We start from the raw sequence: 27714 nt of genomic DNA, 5'->3' as shown, positions 1-27714 counted from the left end.
GATTCAAGGTCCTCGGCTCATCCACTCCGTTCTCCTCTTACAATATATATTCTTTCCAGGGCCGTTATCGTTTTCCGAAACTTTTGGTAACATACTCGAGGGCTGGAGACCTCCGATGCCTTTTCTTTACAACCAAGAGGCCAGAGGCGAAAGATGCAATAAGCTCCAGACGGCGGTACTATGTTAGGAAGCCGAGCGGCGCAGCGCCTTATCAAGTTCCAATTCCCAAAAATGACGCCAGCACCATGCTTGCAGCGACTAAAGAAAAATATATTATAAGGTGTGCTAATCCGGCCGCGATGTTTACCAGGTCCTTGCCGTCCAACTGAAGGCTTTGTTGCTCTTCGGTGGCAAGATAAAAAGAATTCATGACCAGGCATGCCCCAGAGTTGACGCCTTGCTCGACCTTGTGGATGAAATTGGTCGAGGCGATCCAGAAGGATTGTTTTCTGTCTACAGGAAGCTACTGCTTAAAGGGTATCAGAATAGGACCGAGTCATATCAGTCAATAGAAAAATACAGCTCAGCAATGATCCACTGTGTCTTTTTGGTTCGTAGCTCCTATTCTCAGCTCAAACTAGAAGTCCGAGCTCTACAATGACTATCAAGATTTACAGCGCATACTCTGTAGGGTTGGGAATAACGATATGATACGCTGCACGGTGTTAAAGAATTTGCGGAGTGTTTTGCTGTCCGGAAGGGCGCGCGTGCCATCCCGTTCTGGAAAGGCGATTTTGATCGTCTTGACTGTCTTTCTGCTACGGCGCTCAAGCTGATGGCACGTCCTTTGTCCGTGCGCTTACATTGAAGGCAGTTTCTACCAGGTTCGGGTGATAGAAAGAATCACCGCCGATTGTGTGATGGAAACCTTGGAATGTATTCATGTGCATGCGCTGCGACAATTGCTCAAGTCGTAACGTGAAAGTATACCTTCCTTTGACATTATTATCGCCTTCCAATAAAATATCGTTATTCCAAAACGTACTCGTGTCCGCTCCGTGCTCACCCCATAATTTGAACGCATGCGAACGAACACGCGTCAAGGCCAAAAGTGCCGAAAATGCTTGAAAACTTCATGGTGAATAAAATAAATGACGATTAAAACCGAATTTAGTAAAATAAATAGAAACATTAATTGGCCTAGTATTGCCCGCTGATATGGCGAATAATATACACCAAAAAATCCGATGCCTTTAGGTATAGATCTCAATCAGAGTTAGCGGGAACGCGGGAGCCCTTGGCATCGGGTACTATATCAGAGCACTCTAGCGGCCAGGTGCGCAGCTGCAACTGCAACGTTGCGGATGCGCTGCGACTTGAACGCCGGGTCGTTAAGAGGGCTCCGACAGTATACCCGGTGCCCCGAGCTCCCGTGTTCCCGCTAATTGTGATTAAGACAGCACAGTGTTGTGTATATAACAGAGAGTTTTAACACTGCGTAAGCGCTGTGCTTTTGCGTTAGCGGAGCGTGTTGCACGCTGCCCATGCGAGTCGCCTCCATGCGCCAATCCAAGACGCAGTTTGGGTTCCGCGAACGGACAGTTTGGAACACGCAGCGCAAAAAGCACACCGCTTGCGTTGGCTCCTATACGGAATACTAAAACTAACTACTGCAAACTGTTTGATTGATTTGCGACTATCTATCTGTGCAGTAATGTTAGCTAGCGTGCGCTTCTTACTTCTGCTTTAGCTCCTACGCTGAAAGTTGCTATGAATTGTCTTAGTTGTGCTCGTGTTCCCATTCTAGTGCATTTTCTTTATGATCCTCCTTCTCTGCCAAAGTACGAGGACCAGGCGGATGTTTTCGGTCGCGCGCCGGTCACCTAGCTGTGTTTGGAGATTTGTGCTTGTCCTTTGTCCCCCTTGTTCCCCTTTTCAGGGGATTATTTTCATCAGCTCACAAAACCTTCGTCAGGTAAGTATGCGAATATCCCGACATTGTATGGGACCCTTTATAGGGTCTCCGATATTATTTAAATGAAAGAGTTCAAATAAAAAGCTTGCATTTTATGTGAAAAGTAAGTACCGTCGTACCGTCTCTGAACTCTATGCGACCTCTGACCTTGGAAGTTAGGCGTAAGGTCAATCGGTTAACTTTTTTTGTTCAGTGTATCGGACGACCGTTCTAACATGGATAAAACTCACTACATATGCCGCCGCTGCCCTCTGCCTTACTCATCTAGGACACAAAGCGACATGGCCCTGTCCGAGTACTTACGTAAGATAGATTTGTTTAAATGTTCCTTATTCTCAACGGCCGTAAACCATTAGAATTCTCTGCAAAATGACATTGCTACAATAACCGACTATGCATCTTTCTCGTGAATTTTCTTATTATTATTCATAAATGTTTGTGTGTGTGTGCGTGCGTGCGTGCGTGCGTGTGTGTGTGTGTTTGTTTGTGTGTGTGTTTTCGTGGTTTCTGGGATGTGCGTGTCGCCAATTATTATTCAGATGTTTAGTGTGACCAGTGTTTTCTAAAACTGTACAATAAGGTTTTGCCAAAACAATTTCTTACATACATCTTGTTCTACCTGCTGGCACCGTTAATTTCTTGTTATTTTTCTGTACTTAAGTTCTTATACCCCATACAAAATCTCCTCCAGGCGATAAAGTATCAATAAAAATTCGGCAGAGACACTTACGACTGGTTACGAGTGGGAATACGAAATCATTATAGTCCCTATGGTGAAATGTTTTCGACTGATGTTTCGACATGCATTAAAGTTCTTTCTGCTGGTTCGGTGTGTGTGTGTGTGTGTGTTTGCGTACACGCTGGCCACAGACCGGAAACATTCGTATCATTTTGCTGCAGAACGATGCATTTTATTTCAAGCTACGAGATCCTCTATGTCTGATGGAAGGCCTGTCGTGGTCTTGCCATCTTCGGTTGCGACAATGTCTTCGTTATCAGAAAGTCTGGCGTGTAATCCTCGTGTCGTAACGGTTGCGGTGGTGTCGGCAGAGGTGAAATGAGTTCGATTGAGAGGACCATTGCCTTATGGTCGGTGAAGTACGTTGAAAAGTATTTCAAGTCTTTCACGGCGTTCTTGTTGTGAAAGGAGAGTTCGATGCATGTTGCTCTAGATGTGATGAGGTACACGCACTAGGCCACACCTTTAGTCAGCCAGGTGGCTGCAACGTGACGTGTGCAATGACGCACGCACTATAGGCACCCCTTTAGTCAGCCAGAGCCGTGAAGCCGCCATGGTGTCAGGGAAGCGTGCTCGTCTCGCACCCTGGAGGCCCGGGTTCCATTCCCGCCCAGACCGAAACCTAGCAAATTTTCTTTTCAAAGCCATTAATTTATTTTGTTTACAGGAACCTCCCTGAGAAATTTGACGCCGCTCCGAGCATTTCTGACGTGTTTTTACTCTTTGCGCCGTCGGCAATTTTTGGCACCATCGCTCGGTCACGCCGACGAATTAAATCAAATACATAAATATAAGTCACTCCCGCCCTTCCCCCCCCCCCCCTTTCCCTTCCTTGCCAGAGCGATTAAATTCCTCGCATTTCCTTGAAATCTAGCAGGATGTAGCAAGGGTAAGCAAGTTGACGCGAATGGCGCAACAATCACGTCACTGTAATCTATACGAGTAACACAAGAGCGAACGGTCAAGTGTTGTTACCAAGACAGACGAGCAGTGTGTTACGCACTGCGACAGTGGTGACAAATCTGCCATCTTCAGTTTGTCGCATCTGCTCGCATGACTTAACGTGGTTAACCATTAATTCGTTAGAATTATATGATAGACCTCCCACACTAGCGTTACTTTTTCTTGTGCAAGCTGTTTCTTGTGCTCGTAAAATCAAGCAAAACGACGGCATCCAACGTGAAGCGCGTAAATTAGTCGCACCGTTCGCGATTAACTGACGCCTCTTTACCATACAGGTAGCGGTATTATGATAGTACAGTCGTCGAAGTATCGAAGTCGACGCCGTTCATCGCTCCTCTTTTTTTTAATTGGAGAGTCGGTACGCTGACATTAAACTATGGACAGTCTATGGGCGCCTGTGGAGCATGCTTAGTGCTGAGAGCGTGGTATACAAGACCTGAATGCCAGTGCAGGTTCAGCGAGCTACCACAGAGCACGTCTTGACCACCGGACGCGATTTACGCGTTTAAGCTGCGATTACCCATTACCTCACACTCGCGACCGCAAACGGTTCATTGGAGCTGAGGTTGGAACTTCGAAGCGCCGGAGTGATCGAATGTAAAGGGCAGCAATGGCGGCTCACAGGACCAGCGCGCTGTTTGCGAACAAGTCAGTGTCTGATCACCAGCTGCGCGCGCGCAGGAACCAGATTCGCGTGAAGAGTAATTTGCGCATGCGCCGAGCCGACAGCGGTGCCACCAGCGTGGCGTGACGTGAAAGCCGAGTGTTGTTGTATCCTGTGTTTTCACTTTCTTTGTATTTTAATTTTAATTATATTTTAATGTATACATTGGCTTGGTGCAGCTGCCTCGTTCATCTGAATGGTATAGTATGTATGCCCACCTTTCGCAAACCAAAATATAAAATTAAAATAAAAAGTAGCCTGGCAATTAAACGAGAAATTTCAGGTCTTCGAAATACTTACAAGAGGTGACCCAAATTTAATTTCTGTTTCCGAAATAAGTGCCGCCAGATGGCAGAAAACTGTATTCGAGGATTGGATTGCCTGGATGAAACGATGTGCGTATTAGGAAGGAGACGGAAGAAGCACCTTTGAACGAACATGAGGCTGAAATATAATTAAGGCACAATAGGCACAAAAGGGGCGTTGGGGGAGGAGGGGCTCAGTCAAGGTCACTGCAGCTCAATGGAGCCAGAAGGATCTGGCTTCCTTGCTCGAGGGGGTACCCGTGTTCGCTCAAGCACGTGCTCACACATTCTCGAAACCTTATGAACCTGCAATTTCTGAACATAAGCCACTAAGCAAAGTAATTATTTCACTTTTTTTTTCGCCATGTAACGAGCGAAGAAGTTTCCCTATTCGCCACGAGGAGAGTTCAGTGAGTCGCGCCAACTGTTCTCCGAAGAGCTCCCCGCGCGCATTGTCGTGCCATCCATTCATCTTTACGCCGAGCTATTTTCGGGCGTCGCAATCCACGCTCGGCAGCACGTAACCGGATGCTGACGCCGGCGCCGCAGATTCATCCGGCGATGACGTCAGATCGAAGGCGAGTTTGCCTGGATAACGCACACGGAGCAGCGAAGCGACGACCCAAAGCTTGCCGACCAACTTTTAGCGAGACGTGCCACCACCCCTCGGAACCGCCTTTTGTAGGTGCCTTCTTTTCCCCTTCGCGGCGCGGTGCTCCTCCTGCCTAGCGAGGGGACGGCAAAAGGCGGGAGCGGCACCATGCTTGCGGGCCAGAGATCGGCAATGCCGGGTGGAAAGGGGTGCATTAAGAAGAAGCGGCTGGAGAGAAAGGGGGCCGTTCGCGCCAGGAATGCGGGGGCAAAATGAGCGACGGGAAGAGAACAAAGCTAAACCCGCACACACGCGCAAGATAAAAAGAAAAAGCGCATCGAGAAGGGTACGGCGAACCGCGGGGTTTGTCGCCCTCGGGGGCACAGTCGGCGCTTCTCCAAAGTCCCGACGGAGTGGAAGGTCGAGGTGCACGCGCTCTGCGGCGCTCCACGGTTCTCGTAAATTTCCGGCTGTTCCGGACCTGCCCGTGGACCTGCCGCCGGAGCAGGGCCCGTCCTTGGTCACCCCGAGACCGGCTCGCTCGCCATGTGCGTCCAAGGACCGACGACGACAGGTGCACCCCGGGCACTCGCTGGGAAGTGGGCGGGACGGACGGACAGACGGTCCTCGTGGGCCCCTCGGGACAATCGCCGCAGGCCGCCCAACCGTCGTGTCGGCCCGAAGGTGCGCGAAGGGCCGATGCTAGGGCGAAAAAAAAGAATTGTGGGAGTTGTTAGACTCAAAAGTAAGAACGGCCAGTGCCGAATTGGGGTCCGTGCTCGCGCGACTTCCAACGTCATCGACTTCTTCGCTGTAGGGATCCGCCACAGGTGCTCCCTCTCTTGAAAAGAAACTGGGCGAGTGTTACTATCTGCAGGTCTCGCGTCGATACGGGTTGCCCAGTGCGCATGCTTCACAGGCCTGGCTACACATGGCGCCGTAGTCTTACCGATGTGCCCAGCTTCCAGGCGATTGCACTCACAACCTCCGGTCGTTCATAAATGTCCAAGGTAGACGCCTTCGTGTCCAGATGAATTCCTTTGTAGGGAACCTCATACTGTGGATCGAGTGATTCTCTAGCTTTGTCTCTTCTTGCAAACAGCTGTGTGCACGAGTGGAGGTCTTCGTTATGAATGCACATCGCTGAGATGTGGCTCGTGGCTCGACTGGTTGTACGAGTGGCATCGTGTTGAATTGTCGAGCTGCATAATCTGCGATGTCCGTTGTTGAGTACGTGGATGTTTCTTAGAAACATTACCCAGGAAGACTTATTGTTGCGCCGTATACAAGCTTCGCTGATGAACAGCCCAGATATCCCTGGAAGACAGACCAAGGGCGGTATTATTGGAAGTACTTCAGTCCCTCAGTTGTGTCATGGGCTTGGAGTCCGGTCTTTAAGTGAGAGTGAAAACACTCTACCATAACCTTACATTGAGGGTATTATGGTCACTTTAATCAATCATTTTATTTAATTAAAGACCTCAGGGAGAGGTATTACATGAGGGGTGGGCACAACAAAAAAAAAATCATTAATGCCACAGATTATTGTAATAGGCGATGGGTTATGTGTCCCATGAAGGTCGATGGGCAGCTGATGGCAGCAATCTGGTGGGAAAGGCCGTTCCAGTCCGAAGCTGTACGAGGAATAAATGATGTGGGGCGTATTGGAGCGCCTCCAAGGAGACGTGGGAGGTCAGCAAAATGCTCGACTCAAATTGCAGGCCACGATCTGTGGTGATGATGCAAGGGACGCCAAACCGTGCGACCCCTTCCTTGATAAGAGCGTGAGGCACGGTAGATGCTGTAATGTCATCTATGGGGATATCCTCCTGTCAGCACTTGAAGCGGTGTACGGAGACAAGTAAATGCGTGTCACCGCTAGATGGCGGAAGAGGTCCAACCAGGTGAATGTGGATATGACCGAATTGCTGATCTGGTAAGGGATAGGCCGGCAGGAAAGTTTTGGTGTGACGCTGGAGTTCTCACGTTCGTATTTCTGACAGGAACGCGCCCATGACATGATGTGCATTCACTCTTGAGCAAATGAAGTGCGATGTGACCAGCTTCCGCATAGCCAGGATTCCGGGACGAGGAAGTCGGTGAAGAGCTCTGAAGACTGGTCCTTGTGAGTCAAGTGGACCATATGGGCGAGGACCTGTTGGCCTACCACGAATTAAAGTCTGAGTAAGAAATGGTAGAGGGTGGCCTCGAATCTTAAAGATGAAGAAAGTTGAAGTTTCGTCAGCTCATTGCCCTGCTGTGTCGTAGCCATGGCAGCAAAGTCAATCTGTTGACAGACTAGTGTCTGCAAGCTAGCAATTTCTGCTCGGAACAGGATGTTTGCCGCAACGTCGGCTTCACCTTGGATAAGTGCGATATAAGTCGTAAATACAGAAATAAACGCAAAGTTACGAAGTTCTCTGTGCGCGTATCTATTTCCACTAGTAGCCAGAACGAACGAAAAGGGCTTACATATGGGTAAGAATGCAATTACCTAACTTTGGAGAACAAAAAAGGCTCGTATTTTTTTACTAAATTACATGTCTGAAGTAATCTACGCCAGTATGGTTGACGCGAGGGGAATAGCGAGAGAACATTCCGAGGTCGCGTCAAGGTCATCAGCGATTATCCTTCTCCAGAGAAAGAACTATGAGCCATGAGCTATAGGCACCTACCGAGCGTCCTGCAAGGCAAGGCGCACTCTTCCGAAACCGACTGCGCTTCCCTTTCCAAGGAGAGGCAGAAGACGTGTTCGCGGAACATTTCCAAGTATGCCGATCCTCAATAGTGGTTCAAATCTAAAACAATTGCGGAGCTTGCGTTTCCTGTTTCCACGCTCTGTAGGTGCCTTCAAGTGAACCGCTTTGCACGCGCAAATGGACTAGGCCTGAAAAGCATGTCAACTACTACTACTATGGAACGCGGAGCACGGCAAATGGGTTTTCAAAGCCGGCCAGCATTGACATTTAATGAGCGTTTTATTGCCTTTATACTAACTTACAAAACTCGTAAAAGCCAGCGTCGTAAATTCTCTATCCTATACGTCGCTACGTGTTTGGTTACATTGTTATTCTCTTCCTTGTGATCTGCGATTTTACCACTCACGTTTCCTGCACGGAGTAGCCAACCGAGACTTGTTCGGTTAAGTTTTCTGTATATATATGCCATTAAATTAATTTGATAAGGAGACATTCGGAGCGCTTACAAGAGCCGCCATTCCAACAAGAGGCGGAGGTTTGTTGCCATCGGACGAGAAACTTACAGGACCCGACCATAATATGAGTAGCGCGTGTCTTAGCAGTAGCAAATTTCTTAGGAAATTTATTTCATTTCTTAAATTGTTAAGAACAACTAATTTATAAAAAGGGGGACAATATAATAACGTCAGTTGAGTAGCAACCGCGGCGCATTTCTGCTACGAATCGATCCTTCGCAAAAATTCACAAGCAGCAAAATGCATACTGCGCGTGTAGTAAGTTACGTGCGATGCACATGGTGGCGTCTGCGGCACTATTTGTTTACGGCAACAATATAAAAGAAATGGCGCATTGCACGATCAGTCACCAATCGGCTTTATTTTTTTCTCAATAATTTACTTCAAATCTTTCATACAGACAATGCGAGCGCGTGCAGCACGTGTACCTGCATTCCCAGCATGCTTTTTGTGCGTGGATACATTTGCATATGGTCCTTGGCCCTTCTATATATGGCCCCCGAGTTACTGACCAACGCAATTTGACACAAATTGGGCCAAGACGAAAATAGTCTTGGTCGCGTATCTCAAACCTAAGTAACAACTGCCAATCAAGATTAAGCCAAACGTGCTGCAAAATTTATTTTATAAAAACGAACTACACTCTTCAAATAAAACATTCAGAAAAATCGTCACTATATGGACACGAAAATAGCATAGCCTATCCGGGGTAGACGCTTTTGTCCTGTGGGACCACCACTGACTCTGGTGGTGCCCGGTCGCTCGGTGGCAAGACCCGTTCCAGCCCTGTCTCGTGTGCAATGGCTGACAGGAAGCCGCCGATCGTGGCAACCCCTGGTACGTGACTGGATCCTGCAACACCTTCTCCACATATCTTTTTTTTTTTACTCTCACTCGTAGCATTTTTGTTGTGTCCATTGCTCGGGTTCCTGGATACAACAAGGGCCGCCTCAGACGGACGGACCAGGAGAAAGCATTCAAACTTCTTACTCGAACACCGAGTAAGGCCGAAACATTAAAGAGGTCACAGCTGCGCCAAGCTAGGACGCAAGAATTGCCGGTGCTGCGGGCGACGCAGCTGGAGCCGAGAGGTGATATCAAATTGGCAGCTGGTCAACCGCAGGAGATGCCGTTTTCAACGGGCTCTCACAAACGCTTTTCTTTTTTTGACGCCGAAGGATGGGGCGAGCATGGCTTAAAAGGACGTGCCATACTTTCAAAACAGAGGTGAGGGAGCAAGACGCGAGGGCTCTACGTACCGGAGGGTCCCATGACGGCCAGCATCTCGCCGGGCCGTACGAGCCCGGAGACGTCCTGCAGGATGGCCTTGCTCCCGCACGACACGCTCAGTCCCCGGAAGGCCAGCTCGACGGGACGGGCCTGGCTGAGCGCCTGGGCGGCGGCAGAGGAACCGACGCCCTGGCAGCCGGAGCCGGAAGGGCCCTGGGCCAGTCGGCAGCCTCCGCCCCCGCCGCTCGAAGAGCTCTCCAATCTGCCGAGGAGAAACGACCGCCGTTAGAGCCACTCTCAATCGAGCTAGGTTAACGATACAATTCGGCCAGAATAATTGCGTAGAATCGATGTTGTCGGTTATCCTGAATTTTTGCCAACGTGCTCGAGGGGAATATTCACGAGTGCGTTCAGTCGTTCCGCTTGCTAAAACAGTTCGCAACAAAGCACAATGATACCGCGATGACCTCGAAACGTCGTAGCTACCGCCCAGAGGGTCGCATTTCACGACCATAACTGTCACAAACGGCACTCGTACACAACACAAAAACACAAAAATAGCGACGGCCACGAGCCGCTGGTATACGTGAACAAATATCACGAAACGCGAACAGGCGGGTGGCCGTCGTGACGGCGTCAGAGAATTGGAAAAGAGTGCGGAAACTCGGAGCGTAGATGTCTGGTGACTCTAGCCAGGATCACTCCTCACAAATGTCGAATCAAATACATATACCGAAAAATTTATTCGTAATATTCACCAGACTAAACAAAAAGCCACACAGACGAGAAAAAAACAGCCCTACGTGTTTGTTCTCGCGGAGTTCACGCAGAACGAAAAGAGGCTAACCGGAATAAAAACGGTGTTAATGAGTATATATTAAGTGCAAATACCTAAGATATAGCTAAAGGTTGTGACTACCCATCCAAGTGTGGACAGGCAGGGTACTTGACGAATGGACGAATACGGCTGAACGGTTTGAATCGGGTGACGTCTCCGAGTCAACTAGCCCTTGCACCTCTCTAGACGCCGCGGGGAGCAACGGGTTGGCCGAAGAGGCCGGTTTATTTATAGCCTGTCATAGCAACTATTTGAAGGAAGGATGTGTGTTTTCTGTCCTTGACAAGATGAACAATGTCAAAAGTAGAAGATGCCAATTCTTTCAAGGTTAAAATCGTTGCACAGCTCCTTTAGACATGCACGATGGAAAATAGCGCACAAAGAGGAACAGACCTGTCTGGCTGTAGGAACGCGTCCGTCTGTGTTCTGTGTTCCTTCCTCCTTTGTCCTTGTCTCTTTGTGCGCGATATTTCATCGTGTCCTGTGAACTTATGTAAAACGCCCGTTAGCATAGAAATTAAACGCATACTGCAGCTTAGCAGTCCCTGGGGCTATTTCGATATTCGTTCGCCGAAATTATTCATATCTACATCTTGAATCCGAGACAAACAACGATCAATGTTGCAAGCAACTCATCAAGATAGCACAAACCATCACAGCCGTGGTTCAACTTCGGAAATTTCAAATTTTACTGCAAGGTACAGAGGACTCACATCAGTATTCACCCAAGTTCCTTAACGATAGATGATAATGATTTTAGGGAAATTCACAAGGCGGAGGTACCCGACAAAAAATAAAGAAATAAAATATATATATATATATATACAGGGTGTTTTTTTTTTTTAAGCTTAACAAAATTTTTAAAAAGAAACCATGAAAGCTAAGTTAATGCGGTCTACGCAGGTGGGTTATACGGCCAGGGGGACATAGTATAGGCGGCTAATCATAACGATCAGTCGGCTAATTAGTTAAAATTCGTTAATTAACTTTTTAATTAATGAAAATAGACATATAGTTCCAATTAGCAACTTCCTCAGCGTCATCGAAAACCACTAAATCAGTAATTTGCAGAAAGACTTTGAGCGCATGAGAAGCGTGGTAGTGTACTAAAGTTACCGCTCGTGGAGCAGAAAGAAGGCTGGGGCTAGATAAGAGACGGAAAAATTGCGCAGGCGCCTTATCGCAACCGCTAGCTTTGTACGTGCTCCACGAGTGCTAAGTTTAGTGCACTACTACGCTTCTCACGCGCTCAAAGTCTTTCTGAAAATGACGAATTTATGGGTTTTCGATGACGCCCAACAAGTTTCTAATTGAAATTATATGTATATTTTAATTAATTAAAAAGATAATTAACAAATTTTAACTAATTAGCCGACTGATCGTTACGATTAGCCTTCTTTATTATGTCCCCTTGGCCGTATAACTCACCTGCGCAGACAGCATTAATGTAGCTTTAATGGTTTTTGAGAAAAAATTCTGTTAAGCTTGAAAGAAAAAGCACCCTGTATCTATTGACGCACGCGCGTGAACAATTCCGCTCTGGAAGGGTGCTTTTCCCCTCAGCAGGTGGTTGCACTGCGGCGAAGCGGGAAACGCAGGAGCACGCCGTCTACTCCGCGGGTGTCGTTCCTCCGCAGCGCACGGATGCGCGCTAAGAAACGCACTTAAAGGGGTACTCAGGCGTTTCCTTCATAGTCCCCGATTTGCCTGAAATTTTGCTCAACACATAACCAAACATTGGTGAAATAGTAACGCAAATATTGGGGGAAAATATTTTTTCGCGAAGTTATGGAACTTTCAATTTTGGTTCTCACAGTGTTTTTTTCAAATTTAAAGTCTCTACTGGCAACAATGAAAAAGTGACAGCAGGAGAAGGCGGGAGTTCACTCTTTGGACTGTTGACGTTGTTCCCAACTGATTACAAGCAGTTTCATAGTGTCAAATAAACGCCATGGGAACTCACTCCAGCACCCGCGTGGCAGCTCGAAACAACCCTCTCGAAAATTCCGGTATAAGTTTTCGCTATCTGGATTATGGAACTGGAAATTTATCTGGATTCTATTCACATTTTAGTTTTTCAGATATTAATCCTTTGTCTGCAATCTGGATTTCAAGTTTCCAGATGAAAAATTTCTAGTTTTATAATCAAGATAGTGAAAAGTTATGCCGGGTTTTTCGGTAGGGAAAGGCTCGGCATTGTTAAATTTTTACACGGCCCGCTCGACCTGCAAGCCTGCCTCCCCCCCCCCCCTCCCTCCCCTCCCCTCCCCCCGACGTCACAGCACTGAAAGGCGCGGGTATATTTGAATGTCGGTTTTGCTATCATTTTCACTTGCTGACTTCACAATAACTATTCTTGAATTTCGCGGCACTAAATAGCACACCGAAAAGAGTAAAGGCCGGTGATTCCGGAAATGCAGTTAGTTGGGGTAGCTCAATAAGTAGCCCGAGTACCCCTTTAACGAAGCTAACCGACTCCTCCGCACACACCAGGGACAACGAGAAATATTGCGAAACGTTCGAGTACCGTCAGTGTTCGATACGAAAATAAATATATACCCCTGAAATTTCCTCAATTTCGCACAAGCGTGCCGTAACGATCCCGCAGTGTAGCGGGGTCTAACCTATTAGTTTCATTATTATGTGAAACTCGCTACTTGCATCCATGACAAACAATTTATCTGATTATATCGTAACCGATCATTGTATGATTGCTGACGCTGGCTTGTATCTCAGTAACCCACTGTCGCACGAGGTTGTTGAATAATTGTATTATTTTGTGTGTGTGTATAGTTATAACCTTTCGTAACTTCTGTTATCATCACTTTACTGACCACATATACTGTTCATCTTAATCTACTGCAATCCGGTTTCACTTCTTTGGGTGGGTGTTTTTGTTTTACTGTTGTACAATAAGATGTGTATTATGTGCTTTTGAAATCCCTCCACGTGAAATGCAACCTCTGGATGGCCTTGAGGTCAATAAAATTAAATGAAATGAAATACGTAGCTTAACGTTAGCGCAAATTACCTTTATTTTAGAGAAATGTAGCGGGATATAACACCTTAGCGCAAATGGCGTGGCAATCACATCACTGAGTGAGAGGCGCCCGCATCACGAGACAGCCCGAACAAGGACTTGGTATAATCAAAGAACGTGCCTCCCAGGAAACATTACCCAGTGCAAGACTTCGCGTACACAAAGTGACGAAAACAGACTCTCCACAACCACAGGAAGAAAAAAACGTCCTTCTGCTATTATGCCAATACCGAAGGAGATACGCGCCCTGTGACGCGTACGGACATGCACGAGTTACAGGATTTACAAATCAAATAGACATATCTGAACCGAGCACATCTAAACGACCCACAAACACACATATCAATCTATTCACCAGTAGCAGTGAGTGGCACCATGGTGTCGCTATCGCGTTCCCTATAGTGATGGTGAGGTCTCAAAATGAAATTCGCTACGTAGATGCCGCGTCAACGGGAGGTACGCGTGCCTCGGAAGGCGTCAGGTGCCTCCGCCGTAGATGACAATTTAGCCATAGTACGACTGATAACCTGGGTTCTTTAACGTGCATCACGCAGGCGTGATCGCACGACCACACGCCGACACACCTGCTCGCTCGTGTGAGGCCGATCCAGTGTGTGGTGTGCCGCGGCCACTGGAACCAGTTGCCACTGCTGTACACAGTGACACTGGAAGAAAGCACGGGAGTTGAGCGAGTTAAAACATCGCCCTATGCTTTCTCTTTATTTGTTTTCTTTCGCGTCTTTTTCTGACAGGCTCAGGTATTCGAGCCTATGTGCGCGTTCTCCATATCTTGGATGATCGAAACGATATAGGTGCGCTCCAACATGGCTCACATTTGTCACACCAAGGATGACTTGGCGGTGGCTGACTCAACTATGACATTCAACCTAAACCGTCATATACATACCGGCAATGGGACATCTACAGTTCAACCCAAGATGGGGTCGGATTTTACTAGGCAAGATATCTTAAGAGACAAAGCGAGGCCGCTAGTTTCATTCGAAAAAGGTGCATCGCAACTTGGCGGCAACTTTCCCAGGAGAAGAACTTACGGGCGTCATCAGGTCATTGTTCGGTTACTTGGTACGAGGTGTGCTGACGACATGTTCACTGTGAGCAGCTCTTCATCTCTGAGCCATCGAGTAAATCATTGTGCACCGCCTTATGTAAAAGACCGAGATCTCGCACGAAACGGTACCACCGCACTCTACTTTACCTAGGCATGTGTTAAAATTAAGCTCACAGTTCCACAGAAAGCGTAAGCGGAAAGCCTATGTACCGCTTTGAAGAACTTGTTCACAGAAAAGCAGGCAAATAGAGCGGCTGGCATCCTAAACCTTTTTCAAACTTCAAGGCTAGTTCACACATGTGCTTCTGGATGTTACGACACTGAAGAAGTCAAAGACTGTAGGAGCGCATGGGAATCATTTCGAGAAGCCCCCCTGCCTTTCGTTTTCAGAATATCCATGGGGGTGTGGCAGAACGCAATTCGAAATATATCTCTCACAAATATTTAGGAAAACGAAACCGAGCGTACGGAAATGATTGGACAGCGATCATCTGTCCAATCATGGACAGATTTGGTAGACGATGATTGGCAGCGGGTAACGACCAATGGGTAGTCTGCAATAACACGACAAGCTTTCCGGAAAACCCACTCCCAGGTTTCGTCCCGTGCTTCCGAAAAATGAGTCTACAACGGTCCAGCAGCATTTCTGTACAGATCAATGCGGCCACATTAGGTCTACCTTGCCAAGAAGGTTTGAGGGTGCATCGGCACGTTTGCTGACATCAAAAACGTCAGCATGTAAAACTGTAGCGAACATTCAACGCGTGTAATAAATGGAGCGCGCGAGAGTTTTCCACTTGGAAGACGACAAATGAACGCTTTAATTCTGGTAAAAGCACGTACATTTCGCGATATTGGGTCCGTTCGATTCGCGAGAAAGTGATACTTAAGTGGCGGTGCAGAAAGGTGCAGTTCAGGTGCAGCGCTCTCTCAAATATATTTAAAAAAAGTGCACCTTTCTCCGGCGTTATTGTCTACTACAGCGTCGTCCGCTGTGCTCCACCGGGCTACATCACCAAAGTGACCAAGTGCAGAGAGTCTGCAGTAGGTTCAGAAACGGCGCTGCACTTTTCCTAATCAAACGGCGCGGTGCAGCCCCGCAAATCGAATGCGATTGTGGCTACACGTCTGCACCGGTGCAAGAGGCACGCGAAAATCAAACGTGCCGGCGAAAACAGGACTTCGGCACATTTTCCTATTGGCCTTAAACGTGCCATTCACGGAAACCGAATTTTAAAGCCCGAGTTCCCGTCCCCGATGAGCACATTCCAAAAGATATTTATTTGAAATAGAAAGACTAAAAGAAGTAGCAATCGCTCGGTCGCGCTCACCATGTTGCGCTCCGCTACTTTTACACCAAAACACGCGGACCGTTGATTCGGAAAATGGTCGATGATCGCAGTAACGTCCTCGCTCTGCCAAGTGCACCGAGTGTGTTCCTGACCTTTAGGGTAACCAGCCTCCGAAACTGGTTAAAGACCGACGACCAGTTCGAGCTCTCCACTTTTCCCCCGCTTCCTCCTCTCCCCCCCTTTCTACCCTGTCCACCGTTGCCTGTTTCCTCTTCCCCCATGGCGAGGAGGATCTTCTGCCTCGCAGAATCTCGACGCTGGTCGTCGGCCTTTAAGGTGGAGGGTCTACTCGCGCAATACGGAGCATATGAAGCACGAAGCCGTCGGTCGGATATTCGGAGCTGTCAGAAAATAGCTCGACGGGTCAAACGATCGGAACTACGGCTGGCCCCCCAATCGAGGCTCGACGTGTGCGGTAGCCCTCGGTCCGAACGGCTGGGCGCCGAACGTCTTCGGGCCGCGGAGCGTGGCATGACGCAGCACCTGTTTTCGCGCGGTATTCCGATTCGGAAAGAAGCGCGCGCGAGGGGTGGTCTTCGCCGCATACCACATGCGAGGTCGCCGTACAAGTTGCTTACAACTTCCTATCTTCTGCGGTGACAAAGCAGCGATGTAAAACTGAACGGACACAAAAAACAAAACAAAAAAAACTAGGAATTTTCCGAATTTTGGAATAAGACAATATATGATCCCAAATTCAATAAACATATATATATATACCCCTAAAAATAAAAGAACGAACAACGCTTAGTGTGCTTTTAACGCTTTCCGTGGGAGTAAATCTCATCTTTTTATTTTTTGATTGGCGTAAAAAGAGTTTCGCATGCTTCAAATTCGGAGCAATTTTCGATTGCTCTTTTTCTCACGCCTGTGCTACAATCTGCAGTTCCATTTTGAGAGCACGAGAGAGTTACATTTTCCCTTTAGTATTTGGTCTCAAGAGCATTGCACAAAATCAATCCTCGCTCGGGGACTCCGGAGTACCAGATGAACATTCGAAATGGGAAAGCACTGCTACGTTTAGCGCTGCAGACGTCTGTCTGCATAGCCGCCTCAGTTTCGAATAATTCCTTCCGCAAGACGGGGTTTCATTGACTTAACCGTCCTTTTTGTGTGTGTGTGCATTTGTTTTGCTTAGCTTCACAACGGAAGCGAAAATATCTCATTCCTGGGTGCGAGGGTTGATGACACCTCCTGACCACGGTAATTTCCGATTATCGGCGCACTTGGCCATTGAGAACGTCCATCGGCGCTCACCGATATAAAGAGCAATTCAACTTAACGCCTTTAAATCCACGCGATAAAGTATTCGAGCTTAGCCTTCTCTTTCTCGTTCTAAACCCAGGTTATTGTCCGTGAATAATTCCGTCCTCTGCTACCAGGAAAATACCCTCCTTATGCAGACCAGTGCGCTCCGAATGACGATTTAAAAACCGAGTTCAACACGATCTCAAAAACTAAACCAGACAATATGCGTTTTGGTGTGACTATATCAGAGTCTATAAGACCCTCTTCCATCCAGAAGCCAAAAAACAACCGAGGATAATTCAGAGACAACAATTCACTCTGAAAGACACGACGCTGCTTTGGAACAACAGGGCCTTTAAAGGAACTTATGAACCCGAAAATAATGCACCTGATTACGTAGATGCCCAATGCTAAAAATAACGTATTGTTTTAGCGTCAGCACCGCTAGTTTCTTCCGAAGTGAGTAGCGAGTAATCTAGTGAGGAAGTTAAATTTAAAATTTGTAAAGAGTAAACTCCTCGGCTACTTTTTGAGTAACGAGCGACGTACATAGATCCGTTTCGAATAACAAGTAACCATACACACTAAAAAATAGTGTCGCATTACATCCTTTTGTCCCATATAATGCACCCCAAAACTTCAGTTCGACATACAACGCACTATAGTCGAACAGACGGCCCAAACTTTTACGAGGGGCTTGATAACGGTGCGATATAACTTATTAAAAACCTAAAGTACGTATCAAAACCCACAGAAAGGAAACATGGAGATTTTGCAGTAAAGCAAAAAAAAAAAAAAAAACATTATTTTTTTTTAGTAACACGTACCTTAGCTATTTTAATAAGTTGTACCACACGGCTATCAAGCCTCCCCTGAAAGTTAGTATCGTCAGATCGTCGTCAGTACGCTGTACGTCGAGCTGAAGTTTTCGAGTGTATTATATGGGACAAAGGGTGTAAGGTTACACCGGTATTTTTCTGAGTGCATGGTTACTTGTTAGTAGCGTGTGCAGCCAACAAAACTGCACGTGCAACGGTACTGCGAACAGAACGTTATTCCGGGTAGAACGTTACTGCGGGCACAACGATACTGCGTGCACAAACCGTACTGTGGCCACAACGGTGCTGCGGGCAGAATGTTACTTCGGGCACAACAGTACTGCGGGCACAACGGCACTGCGGTCACAACATTACTGCAGGCACAACGGTACTGCAGGCACAACGGTACTGCGGGCACAACATTACTGCGGCCACAACGTTATTGCGGACACAACTGTACTGAGGGCACAATGGTACCGCGGGCACAACGGTACTCCGGGTACAACGGTGCTGCGGGAACAACACTACTGAGGGTAGAAGGTGCTGCGGTCCCAACGTTACTATGGGTACAACGGTGCTGCTGTCACAACGGTATTGCGGGTACGACGGTATTGCGGGTACGACGGTGCTGCGGAAACAACACTACTGAGGGGCACAACGGTACTGCGGGTACAACGGCGCTGCGGTCACAACGGTACTGCGAGTGCATCGGTGCTGAGGGCACAGCACAACTGAGGGCACAACGGTACTGCGGGTACAACGGTGCCGCAGGCAGAACACTACTGAGGGCACAACGGTACTGCGGGTACAACGGTGCTGCGGGTAGAACTGTGCTGCTGTCACAACGGTACTGCGGGTATGACGGTGCTGCGGAGACAACACTACTGAGGGGCACAACGGTACTGCGGGTACAACGGCGCTGCGGTCACAACGGTACTCCGGGTGCATCGGTGCTGCGGGCACAACACAACCGAGGGCACAGCGGTACTGCGGGTACAACGGTGCTGCAGGCAGAACTCTACTGAGGGCACAACGGTACTGCGGGTAGTACGGTGCTGCGGTCACAACGGTACTGCGGGTACAACGGTGTACCGGTCACAACACTACTGAGGGCACAACGGTACCGCGGGTACAACGGTGCTCCGGTCACAACGGTACTGCGCGTACAACGGTGCTGCGGTCTCAACGGTACTGGGGGGACAACGGTGTTGCGGTGAAAACGGTACTGCGGGTACAACGGTGGGCAGAACACTACTGAGGGCACAGCGCTACTGCGGGTACAACGGTGCTGCGGGCACAACACAACTGAGGGGACAACGGTACCGCGGGCACAAAGGTGCTGCAGTCACAACGGTACTGCAAATACAACGGTGCTGCGGGCACATCACCACTGAGGGCAGAACGGTACTGCGGGTACAACGGTGCTGCGGTCACAACGATACTGCGGGTAGAACGATGCTGCGGGCACAACGGTACTGCGGGTACAACGGTGCTGGGTGCACAACACTGCTGAGGGCACAACAGTACTGCGGGTACAACGGTGCTGCGGTCACAACGGTACTGCGGGTAGAATGGTGCTGCGGGCACAACACTAGTGAGGGCACAACGGTACCGCGGTCACAACGGTACTGCGGGTACAACGGTGCTGCGGGCACAACATCACTGAAGGCACAACGGTACCGCAGGCACAACGTTACTGCGGGCACAAGGGTACTGCGGGCACAACGGTACAGCGGGCACAACGATACTGCAGACACAACGGTACTGCGGTCACAAGCGTACAACGGTGCTGTGGACACAACGGTACTGAAGGCACAAAGTTACTGCGGGCTCAGCGGTAGTGCAGTCACAGTAGAATTGCAGGTACAAGGCTACTGAGGGCACAATGTTACTGTGGAACAACAGCGCTGCAAGCACTACGGTACTGCGAGTTCAACGTAAGTACAATATAAATTTTGCCCACAGTGTGGAGATTATGGCCCTTTGCAGTGACAGGTGAACTTGGTCCCGACTACTGCGGATACTTGAAGAATTTGAAATAAAATCTTCATTAGCAGTATTTTGTTATAAGTAGAAATAATAAAATTAGGTTAATAAACTGTCCACGCAACACAAACAAAGTCCTAACAAGCCCACAAACACGATCTAAAAAAAAGTATCGGCGAAATCTCATTCACGTCAATCGAAGCAAACTACTCACGGCGGGACCCTCAGCAGGTCCGGAAATGAAGGCAAGAAGCGGTCGCGCCTAAGTTGGGCGCCCGAAAGACACCCCAGGCCCGACGTACAGAGACACCGCGATGAGCTTTACCCTGCATCGATGCTTCGGCTGCCGAGCAGGGCCACAAAGGCGACGTAGTCCCCGTCGCCCGCCTTGTCGGGCAGCGCTCCGGCGATCTGCGCGACCGACGCGGGTCCCATGCCGCCTGTGGCTCCGGGGGCACGCGGGCGTCGCTCCGTTGGTACTCCACGCTCGCACAGGCACCGTGCGCCGCCGGCAGCGCACTACTGACTCAATGACCGAGCCGACCGAGAGCCTGAGGAGGGCCGCGCCGGCACACCCGGCGCATCCCCTCTCCCTCGAACGGGCCGCCGCCGCCGCACCGCCACCTCACGGGTGGACGCGGGGGTCCCCTTCGGGAAACACCGGGACGTGCGTGCCGGAGCTCCCGGCGGGGCGCCCACCTCCGCTCTCCACCAGAGCCGTTTATACTGAGAGAGTTTGGCCTTCTTAAGGAGATTTTGGCAGTCTGACAACCACAGCAGCGTAGTCTGACAACCGGGGGATGACTACTTCCGTCCGCCATATTGTGGATCTGCCTCATAGGAACTCTACGCGATTTCACAGGAATGAACAAGACAAAGAAGTAACGCCATATTGTGTTATCGCGAAATCCGCTGGTTCTAGCGGCCAACAAGCTCCGCCCATCGGCCAAACTCTCTCAGTATAAACGGCTCTGCTCTCCACCACAGGCTTTCTTTAGCGGTTATCGTGAAACAAAACCACCCCCAAACGTGTCCGTCACTTTTTTTTTTTTTTTTTTTTTTTTTCGTGCAGAGCTCATTTTTGAAGAAATGAAGACTTCCGTAGCCGTACCGCAGCCACCGCCGTTTCCCCATCCGCATTTCCCCTCTCGGCAAGATCGGCTGTAGTTGTCCGTCACGTGAAGGCCCCCCAAGCGCTAACGTCAAGCGCCTTGAACAAATCGTACATTAAGTAGTTGTAATGTAAGCAAAACGAGCGTCAAGAGCAAAACAAAACCAAAGGGAGAGAAGACGCGTCCTCTCTTCAAGTGGTCATGACGCCATGGCTGAGGCTAACCAATTGCGTCCCGGTGTCGATAAGACGAGAGCTACACGCTGCAACAAAATAAATAAAAGTCACTCTTTGAAAGCACAACGGCTGCCATCGCGGCACGCCAAGATGTGCGAATGGACGCTTTACACACTTGCCAGATTTCAGCCATTGCTGACCTTCTCTTGTCTTACCTAGATGCCGAGCAAGCGAGGCAGGCGTTTACCAGCCTCCACAAAGGCCAATACTAGGGAGAAGGACACAATAGAATCCAAAATGGCAATCACATGTCCTGCTGTGGCAATCATGAAGTGAACTGAACGGAAGCAAACAAACATTGAAGGTCGGTTACGGAGGCGCCAATACAGAACAGCTGCTGCAAAGTGTCTATATGTAGCCAGTGCATTCCGCATACGGGGACGTTCGGTACGTAGACCAAAGGAGTCACTTGAATGTTTCGACACAATAAATATTTCTCCACGGGTTGGAATAGGGCTGTTGCAGACGGTGCACGCCTGGATTCCAGAATGTTGGGGGTAAATTTGCACTAAGGTGTCTGGATCTTGGGAAAGTAACGCCTGCTAGCCGGACTGAAACAGATACTAACATACAGACAACCCAGGCGTCGCGATGTGATTAACTGAGCGCTCTCAGTTGCCATGGCAATCGCCATTTTGGTCTTTTCAAATCTTCGATGGTTCGGAAGGGTCGTTCTGAACCAGTCGCGTCAAGATCTCCATGAAGCGTCGTCGCACGGAAAGAGTGCCTCGCCAATATAAGCTTCTTTGGCAGAGTGTATGCAATGTGTATGCAATCAACTTATCAATCATGCTTACCTCCACATATCTCTCACAATGATATTGCTCTTGCGTATTTCAAGACGGTCACATTATTTTTCAATGTGTTGGTGGCACGGAGATGCGCGCTTGTTTCGCAGGCGTGTGGGTAACAAAATATATAGAAGAGTATTTTAAAAAGCAACCAGGCAACCTGTCACCGGGAATCGACAACGTACAAAACTGAGGCGTCCCTAGCGGCTCAGATACATACTGGGAAAAATTTGCCAAATAAGATCTTAGTACCGGTTTCCTTCATCTGACCGCGGCCAGCCGCAAACGGACACAGAGGACCTGCACCAGGTAACCTCAGCGCAGCGTACCCCGCCGAGTTTTCGCTGATTAACCTACGTGTGTATGTCAGTATACTTCTCATGACTTTATCACACGGTAACTGATTTAAGGCGTAGGCCAGCGACGCAAAGTTGGAAGAAGAGGGGGACGAGGGCCAAATGAATCGGGGCAATGACAGTGAAAGAAGATGGCTTAAGAACGATGGACGAAACACCAGATAAAAACATCGTGACAGCCGCATGCTAAACTTGGTGCTGCCCCTCCTCGACGTCTGTCGAAGTATTAAACAAACACCCTCAAGGAGTCGGTGTGCGTAAAGCAGTGTATACGGAGATCGACAGTAGGTTTAGTTTTGCTCAGAGATGACAGTAATGACATTACTGTAATAAAATTACAGTAATTAATTTACTTCTTGGAGTAATGAGTAATGTAATAAACTACTTTTCTAGGCTAGTAATTTAGTAATGTAATGAATTACTCTCAGGCAGTAATTTTCAAAAAAATTACTCATTACTTTTGAAATTACTTTTGTCCTAAATTATAAAATTCGTTTGCAAGCATTAAGAAAGAAGCGAAAAATTATTTTGCATGGGGAAATTTCGTGAAAGAGCACCAGAGGAAATAGTCAAATAATCGACGGCCACCTGAGCGCAAAGCCTTGCACGAAAAGCTGGACAGACGCACAAATGAGGGCTGTAAAGACGAAGGAGAAAAGCTTGCGTGTAGACATCGCTAGAAGGCCACGGCTTACTAACTCCAGGTACGACAGATTCACGGCGTCGCGTCATTACGACGATGCTATACTTCGTTCATCCCTAAGCTGACAGTGCTGTGGGAGCTGCAAGCTAACCAGAACCAATCAAACACCTGCCTTTAATCACCTGCCCCGTCCTCTGCGCGTGGGTATGAACGAGAGCGTGGTTACGTGGCAAACGATAGACGTGTGACCGCTCCAACAAACACGTAGCTTCCACCGTTCATCCCTAAGCTGACAGTGCGTCAGCTAAGGGATGAACGGCTCATAGGCTAACAGGCGAAGGGCACATCACCAGCGAGTTAAACAAAATTTCAATCCTGAGAGGACAGGACAAACAGATCCCCAGCCTTGTACTATCGTCAAGCAAGGTCAAACCGTAAGTTTCGACCAGTGTGAACAACAAACTACAGGAATAAATAGTTAATTCCAAAGGCCTTGTCAAAACTCCAGAACGTTTTGTGCGACCTAGAGCAAAGCAGGTGCCGCTCGCGGTATGCCTCGCTGCCTTCCCTTGGGAAGTTTATTCGGGAATAAGCCTACAAGAATCTGCCTTTTGCCTTGTCATCCGAGACCTTGTGTCTGAATAAAACCAATTCAATTCAATTCAATATCGCCCCTCGTTTGTTGGGAAAATACACCATTTAGGAAGCTCGCGCCATTCCCCAACTGGCGATGCTTCTGCTTAGGAATTACCCGGGCCCTTTGTGTGACAATGCGCAAAAGCTTGAACTTTTCGGGTGCTTGGGAAAAATGCTCCTTGAAAGAAACGACGGCAACAACTTTTCTTGGCAATGCAGTGGAAGGTACAGGCACGCGTTCCCTCTCCCATTTTGAGCGCCGAATAAAACTGAGCGCGGGCTCTCCTCCCCTCCACTGCATTGCCAAGAAAAGTTATTGCCGAGTATAGTGCGCTCGAGAGAATAGAATTAGATTGCGTCGGGGGGGAACGTATCACGGGACGACTCCTTGTAAGAACGAGCTGCCATTGCCCGACTTAACAAACTGACACGGACTACAACTTCTGAATCAGGAAGACGGAAACCATATCACCCTTTTAGTATGTACCTTCACCATTGAATGAACAGCGAAACCGGTGAGTCGACTGTCTTTCTGAGTCACATCTAAAGAAGCTATTCATTATGTTTAACACTTAGGTCGTGTGCACCAGCAAAACCACTGTTCAGTATGGTTCACCTTGAGGCACGTAAGGTTGTTGCGGTACAAACGGGAAGATCTGAGTTTTGGTACATATAGACCCACTCAGCTATTTGACGTGTGCACTGTGTAGGCAAACGAGGGCTTGTTTTGTAAACACTGTGTTGGTGTATACGGTAAATAAAATGAGCGCGACTTACTGCCTCAAGGTATTCAAAAGTAATGTCAAAGTAATTTCAAAGTAATTTCATTACTTTTGGAAAGTAATTGTAATATAATGTCATTAGCTTTAGTATGCGGTAATTTGTAATGTAATTTAATTATATTTTTGCAGTTCTCAGAAAAGTAATTCGTAATGTAATTTAATTACTTTTTGAAAGTAATTTTGGTATCTCTGGTTTTGCTGAAGCGACGCGGCTTGACTTCGCCCTGTCACGGAAAGAGAAGCACACTTACTGCATCACATCCACAGGCTTAGGTAAAACCGACGAAACTCGGCGAGCCCCGCTGCGTTGAGGGGCGTGGCTGCAGGTCCGCGGTATCCGCCCACGGCTGGTCACGGTACGATGGAGGAAGCAGGAACTAAAATCTCCGTTGACAAATGTTTTCCAGAATGCACCTGGGCCGCTCGGGGCGCCTCGGGTTTCGCAAATTGTTCATTTGGATCGGCTCGCCAAGAAAGATATAAAGGAGAAACTGCTAATTCCACGGACCAAAATGGTGACCAAACGCTTGGCGCAAGATTCCAGTAACTTTAGTTTGCACCAACCTTGATTTGGGCAGCGCAGCGGTGCCGTCAAAGTTTCTCGTTCAAATGCGTGGCTTCGCTTGCCATGTACAAGCTGGGAACGCAGCCAAAGCTACAAGCGCGAGCAAACCCGCGCTCCTGGCTTTAGGACGTGTTTTCCTAGCGCTCGCGCTTGTATACTGCGCTCGCACTAGAAATTCGTTTCCAATTCGTCTTAATTTCATCTCAAATCGCGCAGGGAAAAATATCCAATTCTTAACTTTGACCCCAAAAAATATGAGTGTTGTAGGACATTTTCTACCTAGAAGGAAGCTGACAGCCGCGGGTTCGGATAATGTTTTGTTCTAGAGTTATGAAGTGCAGAAGCAGCCGCAGTGGAAATGGGCGTTTCTCGCGGCTGTCGGAGGTCGGATGTTTCACTCACTCTCCTCCCGTGGTTTCGGCCTCTAACCTATTTTCATTCCGTGATCTGCTCAAGTCATATTTATACGTTTTATGTCTAGGAAAAAATCAAAAGGAGCTACTCATAAATATATTAGAATCATTCAGTTGTGTGTGTTATCACTTTCACTATCATAATTTAAAAATTATAAACATTTGGAAAGTTCCAAATGTGAAATCAATTTCTAAACAAACGCCATTTTTTGTGTGTGTGTTTTTGTAGAAAAGATAATTCTCTACCAAGAATCATAGTTTACAATTGTAATATTTTATTTGGATTTCCTCGATTTAAACCCCAATATCGTGAAATGTGTGTTCGTATCTATTGCTAGAAAAACAGCTAACTTTATCTAGCTTGGGCGTCTATGTGATGTTTTGAATATATTGGTTTATCTCTTGGGCAATATGCCCACGCCCTGGTGGGGGATTCACTGCGAAGCAGCAGGAACGAGACCGAGACGGTTTTAGTGGAAAAGAAAAAGTTTTACGTAGCAAAAAAACACTGGAATTCTCAAGTTCTGTGTTGCCGTCAGACGCCAAAGCCAATAAACCGACCTCACCAGGAGTTGGGCGACGCCACCGCTGCCGCCGTGCATTCTGTACCTCTAGGTTTCCCGTCGTTTTGGGAATGTTCGTGCTAGCACGGTACTTTTAATCGGATGCTTACTCGCGGTTTTCAATGGGTGGCTTCACCTGTTCTGGGCCAGGGTGCTACAATAACAGCAGCAGGCAAAAAGGCCTCGGATAATATGTCATCCCGAAAGAAAGCAACCCCCGAGAGGAGTGGCTAAGAAAGGTGAACGGAGCCGGACAGAGCGGCAGGAAAAGGAGCGTTTTTCGATTTGTTTCGCGATTTTCTCCAGAATTTATATCCCCCCCCCCCCCCCCCCCCATTCCACGTCAGCTGAAGAGTGCAAGACTACAGGGCACGAAACATAGTACGGCATGCCAAAGTTTTCCGTACTTTGGAATTTCCATGAGCACCCGCTCCGTAGCATGCAGTCTATCTCAATCGGGACCTACGTGTTGCTTCGCGGCGGTTATTTTTAATACACTTTTTGCTCGATGCGTTTTGATGGTTATAACAGTTATTGCGACAACATGTTTCAAGCACGGCTGCGCTTCAAACGATCGGGACAATCACTAAAAAAAGACCAGTGGTGACCAATATGCATCGCTTGAAATGAAGTCAACTTGTTCCAAAGCAGTCTTTTTTTTTTTTTTTTAAACAAAACATGAAAACTTAATGTAGATCAATTTAGACATGCAACTCTTACCGCCAGAAATGCAGCAAAAGAACCTGATCCACTTTGTGGCGGTCCGTTATGCCACAACTCGATTTGGCCGGCATTACCGATCCATCCTGCATTAACACCAGTCGAGACTGCAGAAAAAGCTTCCACCGTCGGGCGACAGCTAGCGCTCGGAACTTGAGCAAACAAAGTCTAATTGAATAGAAGTACACGAAAGCTCATCTCCACCTAACGTTTTCAGGTATTTGTCATTGTTGCTCCTTTTTGACAGATGCGAGTTGTTACGGCGCGTCAGGCACGGGCTTTCTGTAGATCGTTTCTTTCTTGTGTGACGTGTTTTCTCCCCGCAGTTCATCTGTACCATGTCACAGAGGCTGTCAGCCAGAGTGACACGACTTTTAGAAAACAATCGCTCCCGAGAAATTCTATTCAGATCTTCTTACTTCATCGCCGATTAAAGGGACCATGAAATGATTTTTCAACTTTTTCCTTGTTAGATTCGCTCAATTCAACTCAAAAGCGGAATGAAAAATCATGCGGTCGCGAAGTGCTTGGGTGCCGGTACGATGCCCCGAGCCTTCCACCGTCCTTCTTAAGCACACCATGGAACTCGTCATTCGCAAGCGATGGTAAGTGCCGTCACGGCACTCATTGGCACGAACGCGAATGAAAATAATCGTCGACGAATGGATTGTTGACGAGCGCATACGTCAATGTGACGCACTGCTCGTGTCCAACACGGCTCTCTTACTCGGCTCGGAGAACGTCCGTTTCCGGTAGAAAGGCATACTTCCCGTCACGCCCACGTGACTTCACATGTCAATGGCCAAATCCGGTCAAATATTTTTTTTTTCTTAATTTGAGGCATTACAACGAAAACGGATTCCTGCTCCGGGTTCTGTGGGCGTTAAAGATGAATTAGGGACTTTATTTGGAGAAAAGTTACAA

General features: G+C 48.0%; 1 protein-coding gene across 2 annotated transcripts in view; it reads right to left on the bottom strand.

Moving 5' to 3' along the window:
• Positions 1-27714, bottom strand: part of LOC8042767 (ABC transporter G family member 21) — a 254406-nt gene that overhangs the window by 83510 nt on the left and 143182 nt on the right. For both annotated transcript variants that reach the window (XM_029980542.4, XM_029980543.3), the window contains exon 2: positions 9652-9884. In XM_029980542.4, the coding sequence (XP_029836402.1) occupies positions 9652-9884 (233 nt within the window). The remainder of the gene's footprint in view (positions 1-9651; positions 9885-27714) is intronic.

The sequence above is a fragment of the Ixodes scapularis genome, unplaced genomic scaffold, assembly GCF_016920785.2.
Source record: "Ixodes scapularis isolate PalLabHiFi unplaced genomic scaffold, ASM1692078v2 PGA_scaffold1__304_contigs__length_218370807, whole genome shotgun sequence".
Lineage (NCBI taxonomy): Eukaryota > Metazoa > Arthropoda > Arachnida > Ixodida > Ixodidae > Ixodes > Ixodes scapularis.
This window is presented reverse-complemented; position numbering and strand designations above follow the sequence as displayed.